The sequence below is a fragment of the Suncus etruscus genome, chromosome 12, assembly GCF_024139225.1.
Source record: "Suncus etruscus isolate mSunEtr1 chromosome 12, mSunEtr1.pri.cur, whole genome shotgun sequence".
NCBI classification, from domain to species: domain Eukaryota; kingdom Metazoa; phylum Chordata; class Mammalia; order Eulipotyphla; family Soricidae; genus Suncus; species Suncus etruscus.
In genome coordinates, this window is record NC_064859.1 from 18,093,963 (window position 1) to 18,120,893 (window position 26,931).

General features: G+C 41.3%; 1 protein-coding gene across 1 annotated transcript in view; it reads right to left on the reverse strand.

Annotated features, from left to right (window-relative positions):
• Window positions 1–26,931, reverse strand: part of ASB3 (ankyrin repeat and SOCS box containing 3) — a 60,371-nt gene that overhangs the window by 14,189 nt on the left and 19,251 nt on the right. The window contains exons 4-9 of the mRNA XM_049784803.1: window positions 16,065–16,177; window positions 15,005–15,140; window positions 11,668–11,845; window positions 9,652–9,849; window positions 6,008–6,265; window positions 1,720–1,853 (exon numbers count right to left, since the gene is read on the reverse strand). Coding sequence (XP_049640760.1) covers window positions 1,720–1,853; window positions 6,008–6,265; window positions 9,652–9,849; window positions 11,668–11,845; window positions 15,005–15,140; window positions 16,065–16,177 — 1,017 coding nt within the window. The remainder of the gene's footprint in view (window positions 1–1,719; window positions 1,854–6,007; window positions 6,266–9,651; window positions 9,850–11,667; window positions 11,846–15,004; window positions 15,141–16,064; window positions 16,178–26,931) is intronic.

Here is a 26,931-nt window from a genome sequence, read left to right on the forward strand (position 1 = left end):
GCTGGAAATTGAACCTGGGTCAGTTGCATGCAAACAAGTGTTATGTTCCCAATGAAGTATTTTTTTTTGATCATAAACTAAATATTCTTTAGTACCCACTAAGACTTGTTCTTGGGGCTGGCGTGTTGGGCTAGAGGTAAGGTGTCTGCCTTCCAGCGCTAGCCTAGGATGGACCGAAGTTCACTCCCCCAGCGTCCCATATGGACCCCCAAGCCAGGAGCGACTTCTGAGCACATAGCCAGAAGTAACCCCTGAGCGTCACTGGGTGTGGCCCAAAAACAAAACAAAACAAAACAAAAAAAGACTTGTTCTTGTTTAAATTATCCTTATTAAAATTAAAAGTCCAGGGCCAGCGAGGTGGCAATAGAGATAAAGTGTCTGCCTTGCAAGCACTAGCCAAGGAAGGACCGTGGTTCAATTCCCCTGGCGTCCCATATGGTCCCCCCAAGCCAGGGGCAATTTCTGAGTGCTTAACCCCTGAGCATCAAACGGGTGTGGCCCGAAAAACCAAAAAAAATAAAATAAAAAATAAATAAATAAAAGTCCTCCCCACCCTCCTCCCCACCTCAGAAAACCCAGAAGCCATCACCAAACCCACAACTGTCAGCAGAGAAATGGCCAAGTTCCACAACTAAGCTTCAAAAGAACTTAATGGCCCCTGAATCTTTCCAGGGAGACTGGTACAAGCTGACAGCTCTGGGGTCTTCTCTAATGGGGGCAGGCAGAGCCCCTTTAATGCCTGAAGCCACAGCAGCCCAGAGTTATACCTGACACTCTCCAGCAGAGAATCAGTCCAGCTGTACAACTGAACCTCATCAAACAGCCAAGCCACTAAATTATTCTAGAGATCCTGGACCTCAGGGTACATATGCAGCTGTGACTCCTCAATTTTCCATAGTAGTGTCAGCCTATAGAGGGATCACATGGGAATCTGATGGGAAAATCGCATAGAAGACCACCCTGCTCAGTGAGCCTAAGCAGTAACACAAAAGGTTCAGCTAGCACCAACCACAGCCCACTAAATCCTTAGAAGATGATTTTTAGTCACACCATTGAGATATAACAATAATTACAAACTGACTTATTGATCCAAGTTTTGATATTTCCATTTACCTCTGTGTTGTAACATACAACATGAAGTAAATTTGTTCATCAGCAAAGGGGTAGGCTGGGGCGGAGAGTGGGAAACTGGGGGCATTGTTTGGGAAAAGGTGACACTTGTGGTGGGATTGGTGTTAGAACATTGAATGCTTAAAACCACTGTGTATGAAACTTGGCAAATCATTGTTTTAATAAAAATGTTTGGAACAGAAGGTTGACCTCCAGCCTGGCTGACCAAGAAATCAGTGAGTATGACTCTGAGGGTCCCCAAGCACTACCTAGGAGGCCCCCTGCCTTCCCACAAATGAATAAATTTAAGAGCAGTGGAAAGAACAGAACAGAGGCTATAATTACATTAAAAAGATCAAGTTACTCCCACTTTCTGTTAGCTGGTACAAAGACTGATCCTATAAAATCCAATGTGATTCTGTTGACAGAAGTGGTCAGAGTCTCTCCTCCCTGGAACACCACAGCCTTATTCTTTCCTCACATGTTTTTAATGTAAACGATGCCCAATTCAATGCATGTCTGCCAACAGCTTTTACCTTTTCAAAGGACACATGCTAGAGAAGGAAGAGAAAAAGGGCAGAGCACACTATTAGAACTGTGCTTTCTTACCAAGGTGCTGCTGAAGGGCCCCAGAGGAACGTGAGGCCCGAGCAGAGAGCATCTTATCAACCTCTGGGGGGAGTCCCCTCCAATTCGTGAACTCCAGCGAGAAGATGAGCACGTCCTCAGCGACTGAATCAATCCTACAGGAATAGAGTTTGGCATACCATTACACACAAAAAATACAAAGAGCTCATGCTTAAAACAACGATCATATATCTATCCTTACATTGTTTGAACATTGAAGACAAACAGATGTAGGAAAAAATGTTTGTGTAAATAGAGCAAAATTTAGCAGATATGAATAATCTTCAACTGATCCTAAAGGAAACTAAACTCACTGTGTAGAAGAACCCAGAGAAGAATACCATAATTTTTCGCTCTATAAGATGCACCTGACCATAAAATGCACATAGTTTTCAGATGCTCTCCTCCCCTGCATGCATTCAGGCTTTAGCTCCAGTAGGCATTTGCTCCATAGATGCACTGGGGGTGGGGTGCATCTTATGGTACAAAAAAATATGGTAATTATTCTTTTTTATTTATTTGGTTTTTTGGTTTTTGGGTCACAACCAGCAGTGCTCAGGGGTTACTCCTGGCTCTACGCTCAGAAATCGCTCCTTGCACGCTCAGGAGACCATATGTGGTTCAAATCCTGGCATCCCATATGGTCAGGAGACCATATGGGATGCCAGGATTTGAACCACCGTTTTCTGCATGGAAGGCAAACGCCCTACCTCCATGCTATCTCTCCAGCCCCATATGGTAATTATCCTTGGAGATGACAAGAAGACCGTAGATTTCCTATTCCACAGAAGCAATAGAAAAAGAGATAAACCAATGTCATTACTATTTTACCATGATCCTCTCCCAACTGAACCGCCTTGCTGAGAACAAACTGTCACCCTTCCAGGTATGTAATAGTACCGAAAAGATGAAACCTAAATTCCCCCAAGTGATCCCTAATTTAAGCATACAGGAGAGAGGCTTTGGGTCTGCCCAATAACCAGGAATGTACAACTTCTTCCTCTTTAGTGGTTGTTCCAAACTTACTTTTTATCTTTAAGGGCTCTGCAGTGTTTAAGACAGTAAAAATACATTTTATTTTTAGGTAACATCACAGTTTATAACAATACAAACTCAATTTTTTTCCCTAATGTCACAAGAACTTAAATCACTGGTTTAAGAAAAGTCCTAAATACTATTGTTTTTTACTGATTTTATGATGAAACTTTAGGAAACTATACCTTCAACATGTATACAGGATTGGCTCTTCCACTGGATCAAAGATCCAGTGTCATCACACCACTAAAAGGCCCCTATGCGCCTTCCTCTCACCCATCTCTCCTCATCTAAGGACATTACCAAAGTTTTCACAAAGTAGAAGAGTTCGTTTTTTGGGATCCTTTTTGGCCAGATGTTTTCTTTGGTCATAGTCCACATAAAAGATAAAGCATCTGGTAATTGTCTTGAGTTTTTTTTTTTTTTACTTATTTCACTTGGCACAATCATGTCAAGACACAAGCATTTTGTCATTGTTTCATTTTTTTGTAAAGGAGTATTTTCCGGGGCCGGAGAGATAGCATGGAGGTAAGGTGTTTGCCTTTCATGCAGAAGGTCATCGGTTCGAATCCTGGCACCCATATGGTCCCCTGAGCCTACCAGGAGCGATTTCTGAGCATAGAGCCAGGAGTAACCCCTGCACGCTGCCGGGTGTGACCCAAAAACCAAAAACCAAAAAAAAAAAAGGAGTATTTTCCCTCGAGTGTCTTTTTTTTTTTTTTTTTTGGTTTTGGGCCACACCCGTTTGACGCTCAGGGGTTACTCCTGGCTAGGCATTCAGAAATCGCCCCTGGCTTGGGGGGACCATATGGGACGCCAGGGGATCGAACCGAGATCCGTCCTACGCTAGCGCTTGCAAGGTAGACACCTTACCTCTAGCACCACCTTCCCGGCCCGAGTGTCTATCCAGTCATCTGTTACTGACATTTTTAAGTTTCCATGTTCTGTTTACTATGAATAATGGTACTATGAACATAGGCCATGATGAATTGGATCAGTTGTTGTAGAGATATAACTGATTTTTTTTTTTTTTTTGGTTTTGGGGCCAAATACAGAGATGCTCAGGGCTTATTCCTAACTCTTGTGTTTAGGGATCACACCTGGCTGTACATGTGAGATCATACAAGGTGCTTAAGGATCAAGCCCAGATTGGCCCACATGCAAAGGAAGTGGACTCCCCACAGGCTCCGGGCCCATGATTCCTTGTTGTACTTTAGAGAAAAACAGCTTGCTGCATCCATCCTACAATTTTGCAATAAGTACAAAAAGTTCTGATTTGTAATAGCATTGCTCCTTAAGCCCTTGATCCTGGTCTTAAAATGAAAATAATATTTACATTACCTATTTCAAGAGAGTATGTGAAAATAATATGAGAATTCTAATATACTTTTAAAACAATAAAATGTTATATAAATACCTGATATTACTAGAACTGGTCATACTTTCAGAATTACATTTTCAGAGATCTCATAACATTAGACACAAAAAAATATAGTCGAAGCTTTGAGAAAACTCTTTTAACAAGATTACCCATCTTGTACTCAATAAGATACTCTTCTACCATCACATTGAAGAAAACAAAATGATTAGAGTCTCTGGTAATTACTTCAAACACAGAAATTCTTTATAAGGTCACAGCAAAGATAAAGGAAAAAGGAAGGAAAGAAAACAAGCAACACTCAACTTTCTTCCCCAAAACAGCTTATCTCTCATAACTCAAAGTATCATTATAGCTACTTAGAAAATATGAAGATGACTTCCCAAATTCTTAGTTCTCTAATATGCAGACATATTTAAGAACTTAAAGAGTAGCACAAATGCTTTGGACCAAACATTTCCTTCTCAAAATACTGGCAATATAATCACAACCAAGAATAAAAAAATTAAAATACTCTTAAATATTTCAAGAAGAAATTTCTTGATTTTGTAGGCTGCCAGGGATCACTGGTTTAGTCACCTCAGACTTCCAGCAGCTCAATGATTTCATTTTTCACCTTGAATGTGCTTTAAGTCTCACTGTCACCAAACACAAAGACATTTTTTATATAGTCATTTAAACCTACACATGAAAAATAAAACTGTTTACACAGCTTAGTTAATATAACAGTGTATTTATTTTACCCAGCTGATAATGCCACTTAAAAATGTACTGTTACTGTATTACATAGGCTATTACAGTATACAAAGTAGTTGTACAATCATAAGCAAATGACAGTTAATCAACCTAACACATAGATGACATTTACTTTTGCCTATTGCATTGTGGGGGAGCTAGTCTTGCATTTAAAGTTGAAAAAATATTTCAACTTTGTAGATTATATTGTGACAGGCAATTATTCAGCCAGATACGTTTTTCAGGCTGCTTAAGACAGGCATTACCTAGGAAAGACATTTATAATTTACATGACAAAGATTAAAGAACACCGTTACATATGACACAAATAAGATACAACCAAAATCCACTTGACTAACATACTGGAATTTCTAGAGGAGAATTTTTCTTATAACTATAACTTATAACTATTCCTTGAGAATAAATTTGATCAAAGAAAGAAAAACATTTATCATTTCAGCATAAACACTGGCTTTATCCATTCAAAACAGATTGGTGAACAAAAACTGACCTTGTTAAACGTTTTCACTGCTAAAGTGAAATTTCCCAACTGTATTTTTTTCCTAATGAATATAAAGTGACTAAAGTGATTCCTTTAGAATAAAATATATGCGACCAGCACTTTCAGTTCAGATAACTAAAACTTTACAATCAATCTACTTCAAATAATTTGTAATTTACTGGTTCTTAACTCTTTTCTATCCCAATACAACCAATAAATATAGTATGACCCTGTGACTTATTACCACAAAATTTTAAAATGGGCTACTCACACAGGGGAAAAGTATGAGTCAGAATTAGGGGTGGGAGAGTATAGTTTACAAAGCTTCCTAGGAAAGCAAAGCTAGACAATCAATACCCTCTCCTCCAAGACATTCATGTAGTAGAGAAGGAAAAGGATAGAAAGGGAGGGGAGGGAAAGGAAGGAGAGTTCTCTGGCATCCATCCATCACCACTTCCTTCCAGCTACCTCTGCCCTTTTCTAGGACTGTATCCTTATATTCCATCTCCCTTCCCTCTCTTTCCCTCTCCCTACTACACAGAAATGTCAAGAAAACAGGGCAAAGAAAGGCAGAACATTTACTCATAAAGGACAAGGTGCATGACAGGGGAATTTCTTACCAAGAACTGCACAGCAGTTTCAATGGGTCAAATCCAGCGAGCAACAGAGACGGTAACCATTCTTTGTACTTGTCCTGTGCTTTGACCGCATGACTCATGAATTCCGATATGTGATTCCACGGTTCTAGTGGGCAGCCTTTCTTCAAAAAGTAGCAAAATACTGAAAACTTCTCATACTTCAGACAATATGCCAAATGCAGTTCATTCAACAGGGCACCATATTTCAATAGAATATTCACAATTCCAAAGAATTCACAACTCCGCCACAAAAAAATAAAATAAAATAAAGGAAAGAGAAGAAGAAAAAAAAGAAGTTAGACTTTTACATTAAAAATATGTCTTACAGGGGCTGGAGAGATAGCATGGAGGTAAGGCATTTTCCTTGTATGTAGAAGGTCGGTGGTTCAAATTCCGGCATCCCGTATGATCCCCTGAGCCTGTCAGGAGCAATTTCTGAATGTAGAGCCAGGAGTAACTCCTGAGCGCTGCCAGGTGTGACCCAAAAACAAAACAAACCAAACGAACAAAAAATGTCTTACAAATAGCTATTAGTAACAGAGGCAGAAGAATAACAGACAGTGATGGCTTCTACATATCTAAGAGACTGAAATTAGAAGACAAGGGAGTGGAGGGGATAGTCAACTCTTTCATGTTTATGAACCTCCTGAAAGTTTTCTTTCAATATGAACAGAATAACTTCAGATTTCAAAACCAATCACCTCAAATAATTTTTAAGTATCTCTAGCAAGTAGGTAACTTCTCATAAAATGTTTATGATATTGGAGTCAGAAAGAGACTGCAGAGGGTGGGGCTAGCGTGGTGGCGCTAGAGGTGAGGTGTCTGCCTTGCCAGCGCTAGCCTAGGACGGACCACGGTTCGATCCCCCAGCGTCCCATATGGTCTCCCAAGCCAGGAGTGACTTCTGAGCGCATAGCCAGGAGTAACCCCTGAGCGTCACTGGGTGTGGCCCAAACACCAAAAAAAAAAAAAAGAGACTGCAGAGGGTAAGGTGCTTGTCTTGCACACAGTGGATCCAGGTCAGTTGCCAGCATCTCATATGGTACTCTGAGCACTGCCAGGAGTGATTCCTGAGTGCAGAGCCAGGAGAACCCAAACACAAAATTTCCCAAAGATTCAGACTCTAATATGTACCTGAAATCTTAGACTCAGGGGAAATAAATTACTATTTTATATAGTAGGTGTTAAAAGATGGTAGAAACTTGAGTTCAGCATCTAAGGTTTAGAACACATTGAAATCAAATTATGTCTAATGACACATAATGGTGAATTCAGGAAAAGTAATAAAATTTCAGCTAAGCCAGCAACCTATCTTGCATCATTAAAAACAATGTCTTGGGCTGGAGAGATAGACTGGTCGGTGGTTCGAATTCTGGCATCCCATTTGGTCCCCTGAGCCTACCAGGAGTGATTGCTAATGGCTGAGCCAAGAGTGATCGGCGGGTGTAACACAAAAACCAAAAAATGAATGAATGAATGAATGAATGAATAAAACAAATGTCTGCCCGTCTGGACATATTGCACTACAGATCAACCACAGATATTACTCGATAATACTTTTTCTAGGGGCCGGAGAGAAAGCACAGCAGTAGGGCATTTGCCTTGAATGCGGCTGGCCCGGGAGGGACCTGGCTTGATTCCCAATATCCCATGTGGTCCCCCAGCCTGCCAGGGCTGATTTTTGAGTGTAGAGCCAGGAGTAATCCCTGAGCACTGCTGGGTGTGGACCAGAAACTAATCAATCAGTTAATAAATTAATAAATAGTTGGTTTTTTTTGTTTTGATGCTCAAGGGTTACTCCTGGCTATATGCTCAGAAATCCCTCCTGACTTGGGGGGGGACCATATGGGACGCCGGAGGGGATCGAACCGTGGTCCGTCCTATGCTAGCGCTTGCAAGGCAGACACCTTACCTCTAGCACCACCTCTCTGAATCCCGAATAAATAAAGTTTTTTAAAAAAAAAAATAGTACGTTTTTCTAGACCAGGCCTTGTTCTTTTTTTTTTTTTTAAGACTGTATTCTAATTGTCTGCCTATTTTTTTTCTTATTGTCTGCCTATTTTAAATCTTAGGGGACTCTTGCAGATAATAACTGGACAGAAACTAAATTCACATCTATAATTCTTCTCTATGATAGAATCTTTGCAGATTAGCACAAAAAGTATTTTTAAGACTTATAAATTAAAATACTCTGATCCACACAAAGAAATATTGTACTCCAACCCCATTAAAAATACAAAAGAATCTGGGAGGGCCCAGAGAGTTAGCACAGCGGTGTTTGCCTTGCAAGCAGCCGATCCAGGACCAAAGGTGGTTGGTTCGAATCCCGGTGTCCCATATGGTCCCCCGTGCCTGCCAGGAGCTATTTCTGAGCAGACAGCCAGGAGTAACCCCTGAGCACTGCCGGGTGTGGCCCAAAAACCAAAAAAAAAAAAAAAAAAAAAAAAGAATCTGGGAGCCGAAATGATAGCACAGCAGGTAAGGCATTTATTTGCCTTACCTGTGGCTGACCTGGGTTGAATCCCTGGTTTCCCATATGGTCCTCCAAGCCTGCCAGGATTAAAAAAAATCAGGAAAACTGAAGTTTATCCAGTCTTACTGAGGAATAACTGAATAAGATTTTGAGTTATTTAAAGTGTATATCCTAACAATTCTGTGTATGCATAGACTGTGAATGAATTTCCCATCTAGTTAATTAGCACATCTGTCACCTGAGATATTTATTTTTTAGTGAGAGTATATAGTAACTATGTCTATTCGTGAATCTAATGATGAAATACAATGCCGTCAACTACAATCACCATGCTTCTTATTAGGTTCTCTGACCACATCCATCATAATAATTAAAGTTTGTTTTACCTCAAGTTGCTTTGAGGACTCAGATCTAAGAGAATGCCTGCATTTACTTTAATATATTGAAAGTATTCCCTCAGAGTTTATGCTTTAGAAATAAAATCCTCATCTAATAAGGGAAGAAAATAAATCTGGCATCATCACCTCATTTTTACTGGACTTCACTGCATAGGGTATATCAGAGAAGACTTATTTTCTGCCTGTTTTATGGTTTTGTTTGGTTGATTGGTTTGGGGACTATACCCAGCAGTGCTCAAGTATTACTCCTAGCTCTACACTCAGAAATCAGTCCTGGGGAACCAGAGCGACAGCACAGCAGCAGGGCATTTGCCTTGCACGTGACCAACTCTGAACAAACCCAGGTTCAGTTCCTGACATCCCATATGGTACCCTGAGCCTGCCAGGAGCGATTTCTGAGCACAGGGCCAGGAGTAGCCACTGAGCACCACTGGGTATAGCCCAAAAACAAAAAAGAAAAGTAAAAGAAAAAAGAAATCAGTCCTGGGAGGCTACAGGGACCATATGGAATGCTGAGGAATTGAACCAAAGTCAGCCGCTACCAGGCAAATGCCCTACCTGCTGTGCTATCACTATGACCCCTGTATGTCTTAAATTAGCAAATCAACTCAAAGGTACATTGTTGGCTCACAACAACAACAAAACAAAACCAATTTGTCATATAAATATATATCTTACTTGGAAAAACAAAACCATTTTCACTTGTGGGGACATCTCCCTTTAGGGAAAATAACCGAGGCAGCAGGCATACTTACTCCTTCTGGAAAGCCATGCACAGAGGAGAGCTGAAGCCAAAGACTAGACACGTCTGTGCATCGGGGCTGTAACCACTGCAGAGCAATTTCTCCACACACTCCTGGTGCCCCCCAAACACTGCGGAGTACACAGGGCTGACTTTGTCCGGCTCCGTGTCGCATGCTCGGTCGGTGAGTGGAATGAGCAAGTCCAAGATACTGTAAGTGCACAAATTCAGAAGGATTCGTGTCTTCATAGGAAAATGGGAAAAGCAGCATTTCTTTCTACAATTGTTTTGTTTGGGTTTTGTTTCTTTGTTTGTTTGTTTTGGGGCCACACCCAGAGGCGCTCAGGGGTTACACTGGCTCTGTGCTCAGAAGTCACTCAGGGCAGGCTCAGGAGACCATATGGGATTTCGAATTCGCAACCAAAGTTCATTCTGTGTTGACTGCGTGCAAGGCAAACAAATGCCTTACTGTGCTATAGCTCCAGCCCCAAGAAACATTACATTTTTAAAGCCCATGAATTTTGTTAAAATAATCAAAATAATCTGTTTAATGTCTCTTAAATTGAGTAACTTTACTGTAAAATATTCACTGAAAAATTCTGCTCTTCTAGATGGCACATACATCTTTACACATTTCTTTGTTTTCTTTTTTGGAGGGGGGGACACAACTAGCAGTGCTCAATGTTTACCTCTGGCTCTGTATTCATGGAATCACTTCTTTTTTTTTTTTTTGGTTTTTGGTTTTTGGCCACACCCGTTTGACGCTCAGGGGTTACTCCTGGCTACGCGCTCAGAAATCGCCCCTGGCTTGCGGGGACCATATGGGACACCAGGGGATTGAACCGTGGTCCATCCTACGCTAGCACTTGCAAGGCAGACACCTTACCTCTAGCACCACCTTCCCGGCCCCAGAATCACTTCTGACAGCACTTAGGGAATCATATATGGTGCATGATCTGGAACCTGGTATGGAATGTCCAAGGAATCACCTTAATCCCTGAAATCTCTCCAATCCCCCAGAATCTTTCAGAAAATAGCAATAAAGTATCATGCCACCTATATAGTCACTTTGATGAATGTTTTCCTACTACTAAAAAGTAATGACCATTTTACCATTTTTATTAAAATAGTTTACTTCTAAGAGCCGGAGAGATAGCATGGAGGTGGGGTTTTTGCCTTGCATGCAGAAGTATGGCAGTTCGAATCCCATGTGGTCCCAAGCCTGCCAGGAGCGATTTCTGAGTGTAGAGCCAGGAGTGACCCCTGAGAGCTGCTGGGTGTAACCCAAAAGCAAAACAAAACAAAATTTTCATTTCTAAGATTAAAATTAATATGCATGAGTATACATATATAATTGTAACTTTTAAGACATAAAACATATTTTAAGGGACTGTTCAGTACCAATTCATGTTAAAATAGAGAGCCAGGTTACATTAAGTTCCAAGCTCCCACTGCTTCCCTTACAACCCTTTCCTCTTTTTTTCTTCTTTTCCGTCTTTGGGTCAAGGCAGTGTTCAGAAGACTATATAGAATGCCAGGGATCGAACCCAGGCTGGCTGCATGCAAGGCAAATGCCCTCTAATCCTTTCTGTCTCTCCCTCACTCTCATACCAAAATTTTGAAACATTGGCCACAAAAGAACAATAATAGAAGCACTGGAAAGTACTAGGTAGATTAAATAAAGAGAAGTTTTGTTAAAGAAAGACCAACTCCAGCAAGGTCAAACCCTCAAAACTGTCCTGGGGTAGGTAACTTGAGTACAATAGCTAAGACCAGTGATACTTAAGGCAGGAAGAAAGTGGTAAATTGAGCATGGGCCTGAACAATCAAGGCAGGCTTAGCTCCTTACAGCCCAGGGGTTCTTTTGTCTCCACCCCACAGGTAGACTAGTGGGGAGGTTACTCTAGACACTGCAAACTGGCCAGGAAGGAACTGCTAAGGACTTTGCCTGGCAATGTAAAGGTTGGCCTGGGAGGTCCCCACCTCCTTGACATCCTGAGCCCACTGAAAGTATAGTTTCAACACTTACTCTGCATGGCCCATCTGTGCAGCTGCATGAATAGGAAGCTGCCAGTTGTCTTCATTACAGTACAGATTGGGGTCTGCCCCACTGGACAGTAACTGTGCAACACAGCTGGTGTGTCCCTCCTGGGAAGCAATGAACAAGGGAGTGGCTTTGTCCAAGGCTTGGCAATTCACATTGGCACCTAATGCAAAAAAAAAAAAAAATCAACATATAAATAATGCTCACTTAACCGAAAAGAATCAAACTGTCATAAATATCAAAGCATTTCACAATACAATAATTTCTCTCCTGAGTGAATTTTAATTTTTATATAAAAACAATGATATTCCTAACTTGTTGATTCCATTCAGTTGTTCTTGCTTTCATGTCAGTGAGAAACAAGTAACCACTCGTTTTTTGTTTGTTTCTTTGTTTTGGGGTCAAATCTGGCAGTAGCTCAGGGGTTACTCCTGGTTCTGTACTCAGGAATCAAGCCTCGCTGGCTAGGGGAACCATATGGGACAACAAGGCTCGAACTCAGGTCAGCTGTGTGCAAGGCAAGCGCCCTACCTGCTGCACTATCGCTCCGGCCCTGTGATTACTATTTTATAATCCATTTTTTAAGCTAAAATAAAAATCTTCAATATACCCTTCACGCCAATATCCCCTCCAAAAAGAATTTTGTGGATCCAATAGTCAGTTGATTATGACAGGTGCAGGAACTAAGGAGACAACTCAAATAACTGGTGGCTGGCTCTGAAAAAGGCCCAGGCCAACGAGACAACATATCGATACTGAGTCCCACCAGGACTAGTAGACCACTAAGCACAGAGCTGGTGTGGGGGAAAGAAGGGAGGGAACCCTTTGGGTCTGAGAGACAGCTGAGCTCATGCTCTAGATCCAGGAGGCCTCGGTTCCATTCAGAACACAGCAAGATCCTCTGCACCTAAAAAGAAGCTCCCCCCTGAGCACCCCCAAAAGTATGTAACAATAAAAAAGGTCACCATCAGGGGCCAGAGAGATAGCATGGTGGTAGGACGTTTGCCTTGCATGCAGAAGGTCGGTGGTTCAAAACCCGGCATCCCATATGGTCCCCTGAGCCTGCCAGGAGCAACTTCTGAGCGTAGAGCCAGGAGTAACCCCTGAGTGCTGCCAGGTATGACCAAAACAAACAAACAAACAAACAAAAGGGTTACCATCAAATACGGCTACCATTTCTCACCTGAAAAAGACAAGAAAAACTACGGGATGGGACTTCATAGATGTTGATTCCAGCTAAACAGTATTAAACACTATCCAGCAGACAGGAAATACATGGAAGGCTGACTTTAAACTAATTCTGACTTCCCTCTTCACTCTATCCCTTTTCTTCATGACCACTGAGTGACTGAGCCTACGAAAAAAAAGATCTTTTGCTTCTAAATTAATTATTTTAAAGATACCAATGTATAATTTTAAAAGACTGGAAGGACAACTATTTTTGAGAAAGTTTCAAAATAAGACTTTCTCAAACCTAATTCGTTAAAAATAATGAGTCAGATATTGTAGATATAGTATATCTCAATGGTTTTCATCATCAAAGAGGGGAAAAACTTTTACTTAAATGCACCTTGACTAAACCAAAGATCAAAATAAAAAAAAAAAAAAACAAAGGTAAATAAGTTTATGAAATCTGAGGCTGGAAAGATACCACAGTTGGTAGGACACTTGCATTACACAAGGGTGACCCAGGCTCCTAACTCAGTACCCCAGGTGGTTCCCAGAGTCCCATCAGGAATGATCCCTAAGTGCAGAGTTATAAGCCCTGAGCACAGAGGGGTATGGTCTTAAAACAAACAAAAATATAGTTCCTAGAAGCTTCAGAAATCAAGCTCAACATGACTACATAAATCCCTTCTTGACATATGTACAGTGGATGCTTCATCTATTATCAGATTTAGAAGAATGAATCTAGAAAGAAAACCACTTAGCTTTCTTTAAACAATGTTCAGTTTGATGGACAATTTCAAAATATCAAAAAGAAAAAGAAAGCAGACCTGCTGTAAGAGTGTAAGTTGGAGAGTTGAAAAAATGACAAATAATTCACTGAAAGGAAAGGAAGTCATTTTCAGGAGCTAGAAACATACCAAGTCACATTATGACCATGTTCCATTTTCTTTTCAATTTAACGTAACTATTCAGGGAGAGGAGAAAAAGAACTAAGCATTAAGCCAAACAAAACTAGTACTGAGTGCTTCCAGGAGACCAGCCAGGCATGAGGAGAAAGCCATTAAGTGCAATTGAACCTGTTTTATTCTGAAGATAGTCACACACAGATATCTAGAACTTCTGGCACCAGAAGACATAAAAAGAATCATGAGTAATTTATTTCAATAAAAAGTTTATGGTCCCTATGGTTGAACTGGCAGAACACCTGGCTCTCATGGGGAAGACTCTGACCCCAATCCCTCAGAGTAAGCCCTGAATATAAACAGGTGTAATCCCCTCCCCCAAATAAAACTAAACAAAATATTAAAAAAAAAAATTGGCTAGTGGCAAATCTGGTACCAGCTTCCTTCTGCTAGTGACTATCCACATTTCATTAGGGTTAACACTGGGAGCATATGAGTAGTGTTGGGAGGAATAAAAAGTTATTCCAAACAGGAAAAAAAAAAAAGTTCTTCCAGATCAAATCTTTCCTTCTGCAAAAAGGCCAATAAAAGCCCCCTTGGGCTGTTCTGTGTGTATTTGCTATAATGAAACTTTCGCTGAGTTCAAGCTGACATTGACAAAGAAATTCATTTGAATACTCAGATAATTGATCCCAATATACAACCCCAAGGCTTCAAAATCAAAGTCGCTCCCTAATAAAGTAATTAAGGCTCAACTAGTCTCACATCCAAGGAAGTTAGAAATGTGTGGTCTCCCCTAAGAAAGGAAGCAAGGAAGGTTCCATCATTCAATTTTCTAAAAATTGAATGAGAGCGTTAGTGATACTTCCACAAGCCCCTTCTCAGAGCAATTCATTGCACATATCGCACTATGTTAGGAATAAACAATTATGCTTATAAACTTTATATTTAATAATTATTATGCTTATAAATCAACTCATAGGCACTCTTTTTTTTTTTAGGGAGGAAACTTTTTTTTTTTTTGGTTTTTGGTTTTTGGGTCACACCTGGCGTTGTTCAGGGGTTACTCCTGGCTGTCTGCTCAGAAATAGCTCCTGGCAGGCACGGGGAACCATATGGGACACCGGGATTCGAACCAACCACCTTTGGTCCTGGATTGGCTGCTTGCAAGGCAAACGCCGCTGTACTATCTCTCCGGGCCCTAGGGAGGAAACTTTTTAATAGTGCAAAGCCCGATAGATTAATCCTACCTGATGAAATAAGTAAGCGCAAGCTTTCGAACTTCCCGTACTGTGCAGCCACAAATAAAGACGTAATTCCAAAGTCATCCTGGCATTCCTTGTTGGCTCCTTTTTTAAGAAGTAGCTTTACCATCTCAGTATTTTCCTAAAAGACAGATTCATGTTTTAAGAGAAAACAGAATACAGTAACTATCTTTTCTATTGTTTTTAGAAATCTTCCCTATAGGAAAACTTTACTTAAAAGGGGGAGGGGGGGTAGGGCCAGAGAGATAGCATGGAGGTAGGGTGTTTGCCTTCAATACAGAAGGACGGTGGTTCGAATCATGGCATCTAGAGGAATTTCTGAGCGTAGAGCCAGGAATGACCCGAGTGCTACCAGGTATTATCCAAAAAAAAAAAAAAAAGAACTCAGTGTCAGAGCATGAGAAGTAGCACAGCAGGGAGGGCATTAGCCTCATATGTGGCTAACCCAAATGAGGTTTGACCCCCTGCATCCCATATAGTCCCCCAAGCCTGCCAAGAATGATTTCTGAGCACAGAGCAAGGAGTAATGCCTTAGTGCAGCCAAATGTGGCCCAAAAACAAAAAACGAAAAAAAAAATCTCACTATTGGGTGGGAATGAGATATAAACTAACAGATCATCTATAACTTTGGCTAACTGGTTAAACATAAACAGATGAAATGCTGGTCTCAGGAAATTATGTTTATAAAAATCCTGCAAAATTAGCTTACTGGTCCTGGTCCTAAGGAATTCTAACTGTTTCTAACACAGTCCTTTAAATATCAGTCCCTGATCATTGCCAATTTATATCCCCAATACTGGATGGTCTCTTAACTATGCTATCAACACCTGAAAACCCTAGATCATACTGGTAGCCCAAAACAGCTGGAACTACAGGAGCAGCTTGTTTACTGGAATCATCATTAGCATTTAGATGACCTGTTCTTCACCACACTGACCATCAGGAATCACAGGCAGAGGGGATGTGAAACCCAAATAGCACTGTCATTTGAAAAGTGTAAGACCCACGATCCACGTGGCAAAGAAATGAGAAATGTAGAGGTTACCTGAAAAGTAGCCTGGTGCAAAGAATTCCACCCACACAGAGAATGGGATCCGCTGACATTTGCTCCACCTTCAAGCAACAGCTTGAGCACCTCGATCCGGCCGCTTCCAACAGCTGCAACACAGCAGTCAAAACTATGATCGTCAACAAAACTCGTGCTTGGAAACCCAATCTGCTTGAGTGTCCTCTCATTCCGGATTCACCCCAGAGCTCAAAATGCAGTGACAGATCCTAGCAACAAGACAGAATCCTACTGCAATACACCAAGACATTCCTCCCCACTGCCTTACCCCGAGACATTTTACCTGGATACCTTTCCAGTGCACTTACAAATGATGACTGACCGATTTTGAAAAGATGCAAGGGGACAGAGCATAAGATGAATGTTTATTCTTTCTGATAACAGAGGGACAGTTTCTCTTGTTTAAAATGCAACTGGGGGCCCGGAGAGATAGCACAGCGGTGTTTGCCTTGCAAGCAGCCGATCCAGGACCAAAGGTGGTTAGTTCGAATCCCGGTGTCCCATATGGTCCCCCGTGCCTGCCAGGAGCTATTTCTGAGCAGACAGCCAGGAGTAACTCCTGAGCACTGCTGGGTGTGGCCCAAAAACCAAAAAATAAAAAAATAAAAAAAATAAAAATAAAATAAAATGCAACTGGGAGGTGGAAAATTAACAGTACAAGAAAAATGGCCAAAGATTTTTTTATCATCTGTTATCATTACTATTTGGTTGCAAAGCACACATCACTTACAGACTCAATGAGAAATACTGTAAGTGCTGCATCAAAGACAAGTTTTGTTTTGTTTTTTGTTTGTCTTGGGGCCACACCCGGTGGCGCTCAAGGATTACTCCAGGCTTTGCTCAGAAATCACTCCTGGCCATCTCAGGCGACCATATAGGATGCCAGGAATAGAACCCCAATCTGTATTACCACTGTGCTATTGCTCCAGCCCCCAGAGACCATTTTGCTATCATAAATAGCAATCATTAGTTTTGTTCTATCACTAAAATATAGTAAAATGTTGCTCATTTTAACCAGACAAACTATAAATGTTGTGAAATAAATGCATGTTAACTTCAGCAACAAAAAATGACTCTCGGGGACAGAGAGATAGCATGAAGGTAAGGCATTTGCCTTGCATGCAGAAGGAAGGTGGTTTAAATCCCAGCGTCCCATATGGTCCCGCGAGCCAGCCAGGAGAGATTTCTGAGCGTAGAGCCAGGAGTAACCCCTGAGCACTGCTGGGTGTGACCCAAAAACAAAAACAAAAATAAAAAATAAAAAATAATTACTCTCTCCTTAATTGCCTTTTGAGTAGATCCTCTAAAGGAATTTTACATATCCATATTCATAGGCCCTTTTTTACTATTTATATCAACCTAATTATTCTTCCTTCTACATTCTGATTTAACTTTATCACAACATATGTGGAGTCTAATACCATGTATATATGACAATTTGCAATTTCAACCTAAGTGAAGTTAGGATGCTATTAAATTCTTACATGAAACAAGTCCGGTTACATTTTCCAGAATGTTTCCTACCACAAAACTTTACTTTGAAAGTAGCAGTGATTCTGTAGTTTAGGCATAGAAAATGAACAAGAAAAAATAAAATAGAACTAAATGGGGCTGGGCAAGAGTGATAGCACAGTGGTAGGCTGTTTGCCTTGTACGCGGCTGAACCAGGACAGACCTGGGTTCGATCCCTGACATCCCATATGGTCCTCCAAGCCTGCCAAGAGTGATTTCTAAGTGCAGAGCCAGGAGTAATCCCTGGGCACCACAGACTGTAGCCCAAAACCAAATAAAAACACTAAATAGTACTTAATAAGTATACACACAAACAAGTATAAGGTATACTGTGGATATTATAGACATGAGATTATTACATTGCTTTTAAAACTATATGCTTGAGAAAACATCAGGATCTTTAAGGAGAGTGTGCAGAGATGTATACTACTTCATGTGCTTGGTAATGGGAAAAGAGGTTAGAAACATAAACTAAAAAAAACTTTTATTTCACTTTAAGAATATTGTTACTGTTTTCCATAGTTGGAAGCAAAAAGCAAGAAACAACAACTCTCTTGGAAGAGACCTGTTAAATGAAATAAGCCAAAAGGACACAGGATGGTATCACTAATATGTGACCTACAGTGGTATACAGAATAAATGAATAAGAGAATAAAATGCTTGAAAGGGAGGATGCCTAGATCACCCTGAACCCCAGAGAACAGGGAGGAGAAAAGGCAAGAAGAAAAGTAATCGAGGAGAGAAGAAAAGATACGAAGCAACAGGGAGTGTAGAGCTGTTCTAAGCACATCAGTGGTGTAAAGGAACAATACAGCTAAATAGACATAGACACACACAGAGTCAACAGCACTGAAGACAAGAGATCCAAATACAACCAAACTTAAAAGGGAACCTGTCAAAGCAGCAGGCTGGGATGTGGAAGGGGGCCGGGTGTGTGTGATGTGGGGATGGACCTGGGGGGCCCTGGTGGAGGGAAGAAAACACTGGTGAGGGGCTGCTGCTGGAACCCAATTATGCATGAAACTTAAGAATAACTAAGCTTTAATAAATTGTTTCTTAAAATCAGTAACTCTCATCTTAAGGCAGAAGACATGTGTGGGAGAGACAGTTCTACATGCTGAGGACCACCTCCACATGTGGAAAGCCCATATTCAATCTCCAAACCTCTCTGGGCCCCTGAGAACCACTGGGAGTGAACCCCCAAACAGAGTTGGCAATATCCTCTCAGCACTGCCAGATACAGCCCCAAACAAAAGATTTAGAAAGGCACAGACCCTTGGATTAAGGACTGTACCTGAAAAAATGTTCATATAAATAAAAAACTAAAGAATAGCCCGGGCCAGAGAGATAGCATGAAGGTAAGGTGTTTGCCTTTCATGCAGAAGGTCAGTGGTTCAAATCCCGTCATCTCATATGGTCCCCTGAGCCTGCCAGGAGCAATTTCTGAGCATAGAACCAGGAGTAACTCCTGAGCGCTGCCGGGTGTGACTCAAAAACCAAAAAAAAAAAAAAAAAAAGCCATGGGGCCGGAGAGATGGCATGGGGGCAGGGCATTTGCCTTGCCTGCAGAAGGACAGTGGTTCGGGGCCGGGCGGTGGCGCTAGAGGTAAGGTGCCTGCCTTGCCTGCGCTAGCCTAGGACGGACCGCGGTTCGATCCCCCGGTGTCCCATATGGTCCCCCAAGCCAGGAGCGACTTCTGAGCGCATAGCCAGGAGTAACCCCTGAGCGTCACCGGGTGTGGCCCAAAAACCAAAAAAAAAAAAAGGACAGTGGTTCAAATCCTGGCATCCCATATGGTCCCCAAGCCTGCCAGTAGCGATTTCTGAGCGTAGAGTCAGAAGGAACCCCTGAGTGCTGCCAGATGTGACCCAAAAACAAAACAAACAAACAAACAAAAAAGTACAAAGCCAAAAAAGATGAATGTAATATTTATTATTATTAAAGTTGGGCAACATGCCTTGATACTGATTTCATTGACTGAACAAAGCTTGTTTCCCCCTAAAAACAGGAAGAGAGCTTAAAGGGCCGGAACACATGTTTCATATGTGGGAGCACCAGGTTAAATCCTGAGCACTACAAAGCTCCCAGCCCCCCCCCCCACACACACACACATACACACACTAGAAGTTCTTTCATCAAAAATACTCTTATTGTGGGAGGTTCTAGAAATCTAGCCATAAGACTATAAAAGCTTATATCTTATAGAAGTTTAACATCTTATTTCTTTTTTTGTTTTGTTTTGTTTTGTTTGGGTTATACCCGGGCAGCACTCAGGGGTTTCTCCTGGCTCTACGCTCAGAAATTGTTCCTGGCAGGCTTGGGGGACCATATGGGATGCCAGGATTTGAATCACTATCCTTCTGCATGCAAGGCAAATGCCCTACCTCCATGCTATCTCTCTGGACCTTTACCATCTTTTTTTGTTGTTGTTGTTGGGTCACACCCAGCGGTGCTCAGGGTTACTCCTGGCTGTCTGCTCAGAAATAGCTCCGGCAGGCACGGGGGACCATATGGAACACCGGGATTCGAACCAACCACCTTAGGTCCTGGATCGGCTGCTTGCAAGGCAAACACCGTTGTGCTATCTCTCCGGGCCCTAACATCTTATTTCTAAGCTAAGGATCAATAGTACTTTCCAAGGAAAGAACAATAGTGCCATGCTAAGTTTAGTTTCCCATAATCAATCTAAAGTCACTCTAATTTTGAGTGCAGGTATGGGAGAAACAAAAGAAACCTGTCTCCTATCTAAATCATACACAATTATCAATGAATGCTGACAAAAATAATTCTATAACTGGCCCCTGTTAAAGACTGTCAGTCTGCTGAGGTGTGAAGTAATACATAAAGCAGAATGAAGATAAGCTTGTTTTTCAAGCATTAGGATGACCTTTCAAGATCCAAAGTTGAACAACTGTTTTGGTCATTAAATACACTATAAAAGTCAGACGAGAGAAAAATTGTTTTCACTTTTTAGCATCAGTCATAAATTATCTGATTTCTACATTTCTAGTGAAAACGTTTCCCAATTAATCAAAATTAAAACCAACACATGAGCAGATAAATAGCATTTTATAGCTATTTCTAATTATTTCAGGGTGATTATTAGTCAATAAATATGCTTTAAAAAATTAATGGTTTAGAAAAATGTACTAAAAGCTTACAACCACTATCAATGTCTCTCCTTTGAAAAAAGTTAGATAAACTCCTTGTGTTTATTTACATGACACATTTAGAAATTGAAGACGAAGAATCATACCTCACATACTGTACATTAGGGTTCAATTTAAAATCAGTTAATGAATATAAAAACAGATTTACTTTCTATTTATTGGTTAAGTATTCCAGGAAAGGAAATAAATAATTCTAGAACACTGTGGATTCCAAAAAAGAAAAAAGAGCAGAATCATATGATCTGGTATCACACCAATATCTAAGAGATAAAAAGAAAAAGCACAAGAATAAAGAATAAGGGCAAAATTAAACAGCCCGTTTTGGAATGTAGAGGTCAAGGGATGTGAAAAATATGAAGTCATGGGAAACACTTTTCTGCCTTCGAATGAAATGGTATTGCTGAGACAGAAAAAGAGAAAATCCAGAAATTCTGAGGACAATGGCGGACAATCCCAAAGTAGGTCCTACCATAGGATGAAGATACCTGGAAAGACAAAATTCCAAGAAAGCAACAAGTACATGAGAACATCCTTTCCTGCCACCACCATCTGTCTGTATTTTTGTGGGTCAGACCTGCAAATGCTTTGTGACTACTTCCGGACTGGAAGTGGTGCTCAGGGCTCATTCTGGGACTGTACTGGGGCCTCTCACGTGCAGAATCTGTACCGTGGCTACTGGCCCTTAGGACTCTCTCTCTCCAGCCCCAGGGGCTGGTTTGGTTTGGTTTTTTGAAGGCTGTTAATATTTTTTAACAAACAAGTTTTTCAACTTCTCAGAGAGAAAAAGGCATTATCTGGAAAAACATATCCTAAAATACAAAATACTTTTGAAAGGAAATCAAGGAACTAGAAGCAATAGAAGCAGCCTTTCACTACCACAAAACTTGAAACCAAAGTCCAAGCTTATTTAAAGGCCACTAGTATCACATGAGACTTCAGAGAGGCAAAGAGACTTCAGAGAATTCAAAGAAGCTCTCATCTAGAGTAAATAGAGCAGACAGAGATACACAGTGATGAACCAGGAGTTGCAAACCATAATCACTGTTTAATGTGAAAGAGTAAACTTGGGGACCATATGGGATGGTAGGGATCAAACCCGGGATGGCAGAGTGCAAGACACTTAATTACTGTACTATCTCTCCAGCCCCTAAAGAATAAATTTTTAAAGGAATATTAGCTACTGTTATTGTACTATTGAATGCTCTACTGGAAAATGGCCTACTCTGGCTATATTTTCTAGGAAACTATGATAGACGAGCTTTATACCAAAAGTAAAATTTTACATCTATAATCCCAAAACTAACTTCCATTTTTACTCTACCAAGAAGTATCACGGCTATAACAGACAGTTTAGCCACAGAAAGCCAATCTCCTCTGCTACAGCAGCACACTAGAAGCTCTGGGATTCTCGTAGCCACCCAGATTTATTAGAGCATTTGATTCATATTGAAATCATACCTTTTTGGGGAGGGGCTACATCCTGTGGTGCTTATGGGGTTACTCCTGGCTCCGCCCTACTGACAGGCTCAGTGGACCTTATAGGGTGCTGGAGATCGGACCTGATCAGAGCATGCAAGCCAAATCCACTGTGCTATGCTCTGGCCTAAAAATCATACCCATTTTAAATTTCCATATGTACTCCATCCTCCATTATGGATGTACTTTACTTCCCTACATATATCATATACAACCTTTCTATTCTACGCCTAATTGGCATATAACTTTTTTTCCTATACTTCTTTCATGAAGCAACAAAGGGAACATCCACTCACCTAGTGCAGTACTGCTCTGGCCCTGTGATCACACTGACATCTGGTGGTGCCTTTACAGAAACTCCAACTGCAATGATGAGGGATTCTATTCCCCTCTCCTCTTGGTATCTTAGTCCATGTGAATGCAGTTTATCCCAACAGTACCACTAAAATCCTTTCCTGACTCCAATGACAGGAGACCACAGTTGTAACCCTTCACTCTAGCAAAGACACTAGAAAGGATGCAGAATTCTCTTTGTGTTAAGCTTGTCACTAAAGAAGTAGTATTGGCCATGCTTATTTATTTTATAATTGAAGCTTATAATCATACTAGTTATAAAATAAGGCACTCCTCCGAGGGTTATAGAAATAATTCCAGCAACTATAAAATAACTACAATAGTAATATAAACTGTGATAGCTCAACTAAAAATTAAAAATTAATCATTTCAAAACATTTTTGATGCCTTCAGATAGATTCCATATATCTTGGCCATCTTTAGTCTAAAATGTGGTAAGAACAAACATTTATAATTATATTAAAAAGTGACATTTCGGGGCCGAAGAGATAGCATGGAGGTAAGGCATTTGCCTCGCATGCAGAAGGACGGTGGTTTGAGTCCTGGCATCCCATATGGTTCCCCGAGCCTGCCAGGAGTGATTTCTGAGCATAGAGCCAGGAGTAACCCCTGAGTACTTCTAGGTGTGACCCAAAAACAAACAAACAAAAAAGTGACATTTCTGTCTTATTTAAGCACTTATTAACTACCCCATGATTTATCTTATGCATCTATGCTGACAATGAGGGTAGAGGGATGGAATAACAGATAGGGTGTTTGTTTGCACACAGCAGACCCAGGTTTGATTTTTTTGGCACCTCATGTCTCTGAGCCTGCCAAATGTGATTTCTAAGTGAAGAGACAAGAGTAATGCCTGAGCGCCACTTGATGTGGCAGCAAAACAAAAATATTATGTGTGTGTGTGTGTGTGTGTGTGTGTGTATCCTGATTAAAATGTTCTTATCTGATAAGCAAGTGTTACTCCAAGACAGGGCATCCCTGCAAATAATCTCCAACAAGCAAAAGTAGCAACCAGTATGTCCCAAGGACATAACTTATTAGTGAAGGAAGCAGCATACTGAGCAGCATTCTGGCCGAAGCACCAGACTAACATCTGTAGCAATGCTACTGTACTGGAACTAAAGAAACACAGAGTAAGAAGGTGGGAAAAGCTTAGCAGGCCTTTGCATTAGGCTATATAAACTATATATAAACTGGCATAAATTAACATAAACTCATGTTAGTACATGCTATGATAAACTAGAATATTACCAAATATGAAAATCAAGAATCTTAGATGTGAACTTCTAATTTTAATTCTAACAAAATAAAAATTTCTCTTTGTTCTTTCCAGAAGTATACTTTGCAATTAATCCCACATCACCTGAGAAGGCCACCAAAGCAGGGATAGGACAGCAGGGAGGGCATTTCTTTCCCTTATATGAGACTAATTCCCTGTGGAATAACAGGGAAGGTATTTTGGAAACCCTCACAAAAATAAAAAAGTAACCGTAAGATGAAAACATCGATTTTCTACCCGAAGAAAGCAACCATGATTGGGCAGCAAGTGCTACACTGAGCCCAGAGGCAACCCCAAAGTCAGAGAAGCCAGACCAGGATCCGTATGGACTGTCAGTTCTACCTAACATAAGACGGCACAAGGCAAACCCCAGTCAAAAGAAAACCAGTTGGTACACAAGGTATCACTGTAGATTGGTCCTTACACGCCTCTAGAAGAGCCAGAGAGCTGAGACAGGAGCTAAGGGGTTTGGTTGAGCATGGTTAAATCCCTCAAACCTCAGAGAACAACCCCCCCACCATGTAGTTCCTGAGCACCACCAAGTGTGGCCCAAACATAAAAGCATAAAACTAAAAGTAAATCAATAGAAATCTCCCATTTCTTTTTTTGGTTTTTGGGTCACACCCAGCAGCGCTCAGGGGTTACTCCTGGCTCTGCGTTCAGAAATTGCTCCTGGAAGACACAGGCGACCATATGAGATGCCGGGATTTGAACCGCCATCCGTCCTGGATCGGTTGTGTACAAGGCAAACGCCCTACCGCTGTGCTATCTCTTCAGCCCCAAATCTTGCATTTCTGAATGAGTTCTCACCAAGGAGCAAGAAAACAATCCACAAAAAGATTAAAAGAGATAACATGAAGGTAGGGTGCTTGCCATGCATGCAGAAGGACAGTGGTTCAAATTCCGCATCCCATATGCTTCCCAGAGCCTCCGAGGAGCAATTTCTGAGTGTAGAGCCAGGAGTAACCCCTGAACACTACCAGGTGTGATCCAAAAACAACAACAAAAAAAAGATTGAAAATAAAAAAGCTCACTCCCTCTCCCACTCCTCCTCTCCTTCCCTCTTCCTCTACCTCTCTGTCCCTCTCCTTTTTACACTCCCTCTCCCTAGCTCCCTCCCTCTTCCTCTCCCTCTCTCTCCCTCCCTTCTTCCCTCTCTCTTTCTTTCCCTACCTCTTTCCCTCTCCCTCTCTCTTCCTCTCCCTAAAATAAAATAAATAAAAAAGATTTTAAAAAAATATAAGTTGCTGGAGCTGAAAAGATAGCATGGAGGTAAAGCATTTGCCTTGCATTCAGAAGTATGGTGGTTCGAATCCCGGCATTCCATATGGTCCCCAGAGCCTGCCAGGAGCGATGTCTGAGCATAGACCCAGGAGTAACCCCTGAGTGCTGCCAGTGTGACCCAAAAAAAAAAAAAAAAAAAAAAAACGGGCCCAGAGAGATAGCACAGCGGCATCTGCCTTGCAAGCAGCCGATCCAGGACCAAAGGTGGTTGGTTCGAATCCCGGTGTCCCATATGGTCCCCCGTGCCTGCCAGGAGCTATTTCTGAGCAGACAGCCAGGAGTAACCCCTGAGCACCACCGGGTGTGACCCAAAAACCAAAAACCAAAAAAAAAAAAAATAAAATAAAATAATAAAAAATAAAAATAAATATATATATATATAAGTTGCAGAGACAAGGAGTAGTAGACAATAAAAACCAATCCTTATCGTACCGATATTATCACAAACTAAATGAAAATATGGCTGTTTTAGAATAATTTGTTAAAACAACTAAAATCATGAAAACAGATATGACAGGTACAGATAGCTTTAGGAAGTTAGGAAATTATGTAGCATAAGCTTAACTATTTTAGATTAGGAAATTATGTAACTAAGCTTGACTATTTTAGAAGGGATGTGAGAAAAATAAAACCATCACCAAAATGCAGATAAATGTTTTTCTCATTCCCAAATATTGGCTAAAATGCATGAAATTCAAATCTATATCTTGAACTGATTTTTTTTTTGGGGGGGCCACACCCGGCAGTGCTCAGGGGTCACTCCTGGCTGTCTGCTCAGAAATAGCTGCTGGCAGGCACAGGGGACCATATGGGACACCGGGATTCCAACCAACCACCTTAGGTCCTGGATCGGCTGCTTGCAAGGCAAACACCGCTGTGCTATCTCTCTGGGCCCCAAATCTCTATCTTGAAAAGAAACACTATGTCTCAGAGAAAAATGAAAGTATCCAAAGAAAGCACTGTTCTGGAAGGAGCTTTGCCAGGGGTGAGGGAGAGAAAGGAAAGTTCTTCAGACACCGGGGAGTGAAAAGGCACTTGTGTTGGCACTGGGGCTGGGACAGCACGGAAAAATAGCAAGAACTGGGAGTCATGGTACCTCAGTAAAAATGAAGTCAAAGGGGGCCCGGAGAGATAGCACAGCGGTGTTTGTCTTGCAAGCGCCGATCCACGACCAAAGGTGGAATCCCGGTGTCCCATATGGTCCCTCATGCCTGCCAGGAGCTATTTCTGAGCAGACAGCCAGGAGTAACCCCTGAGCGCCGCCGGGTGTGGCCCAAAAAAAAAAAAAAAAAAAAAAAAAAGAAAAGGAAGTCAAAGGGGGGACAGAGAGGTGGTGCTAGAGGTCTGCCTTGCAAGCGCTAGCCAAGGAAGGACCGTGGTTCGATCCCCCAGCGTCCCACATGGTTCCTCCAAGACAGGGGCATTTTCTGAGTGCTTAGCCAGGAGTAACCCCTGAGCATCAAATGGGTGTGGCCCAAAAAAAAAAAAACAAAAAATAAATAAATAAAATGGAGTCAAAGGAAGCCCAATCAACAGCAAAGCATCCCGGGAGAGTGTTTGCCTTGCATGAGGCCAACTTGGGCTCAATCCTGGGTATCTCATAGAGTCCTCTGGGCATTGTCAGAAGTTCCTGAAGGCAGAGTAACCTTTGAGCACTGCCAGGTGTGACCCAAAAACCAAGAAAAATTTTTAAGTATTTTTTAAAAATAAACCACATTAGCAAAAAATAGAACATAGAGCACTTTTCCCAGTCTCTTCAGAAATCACTCC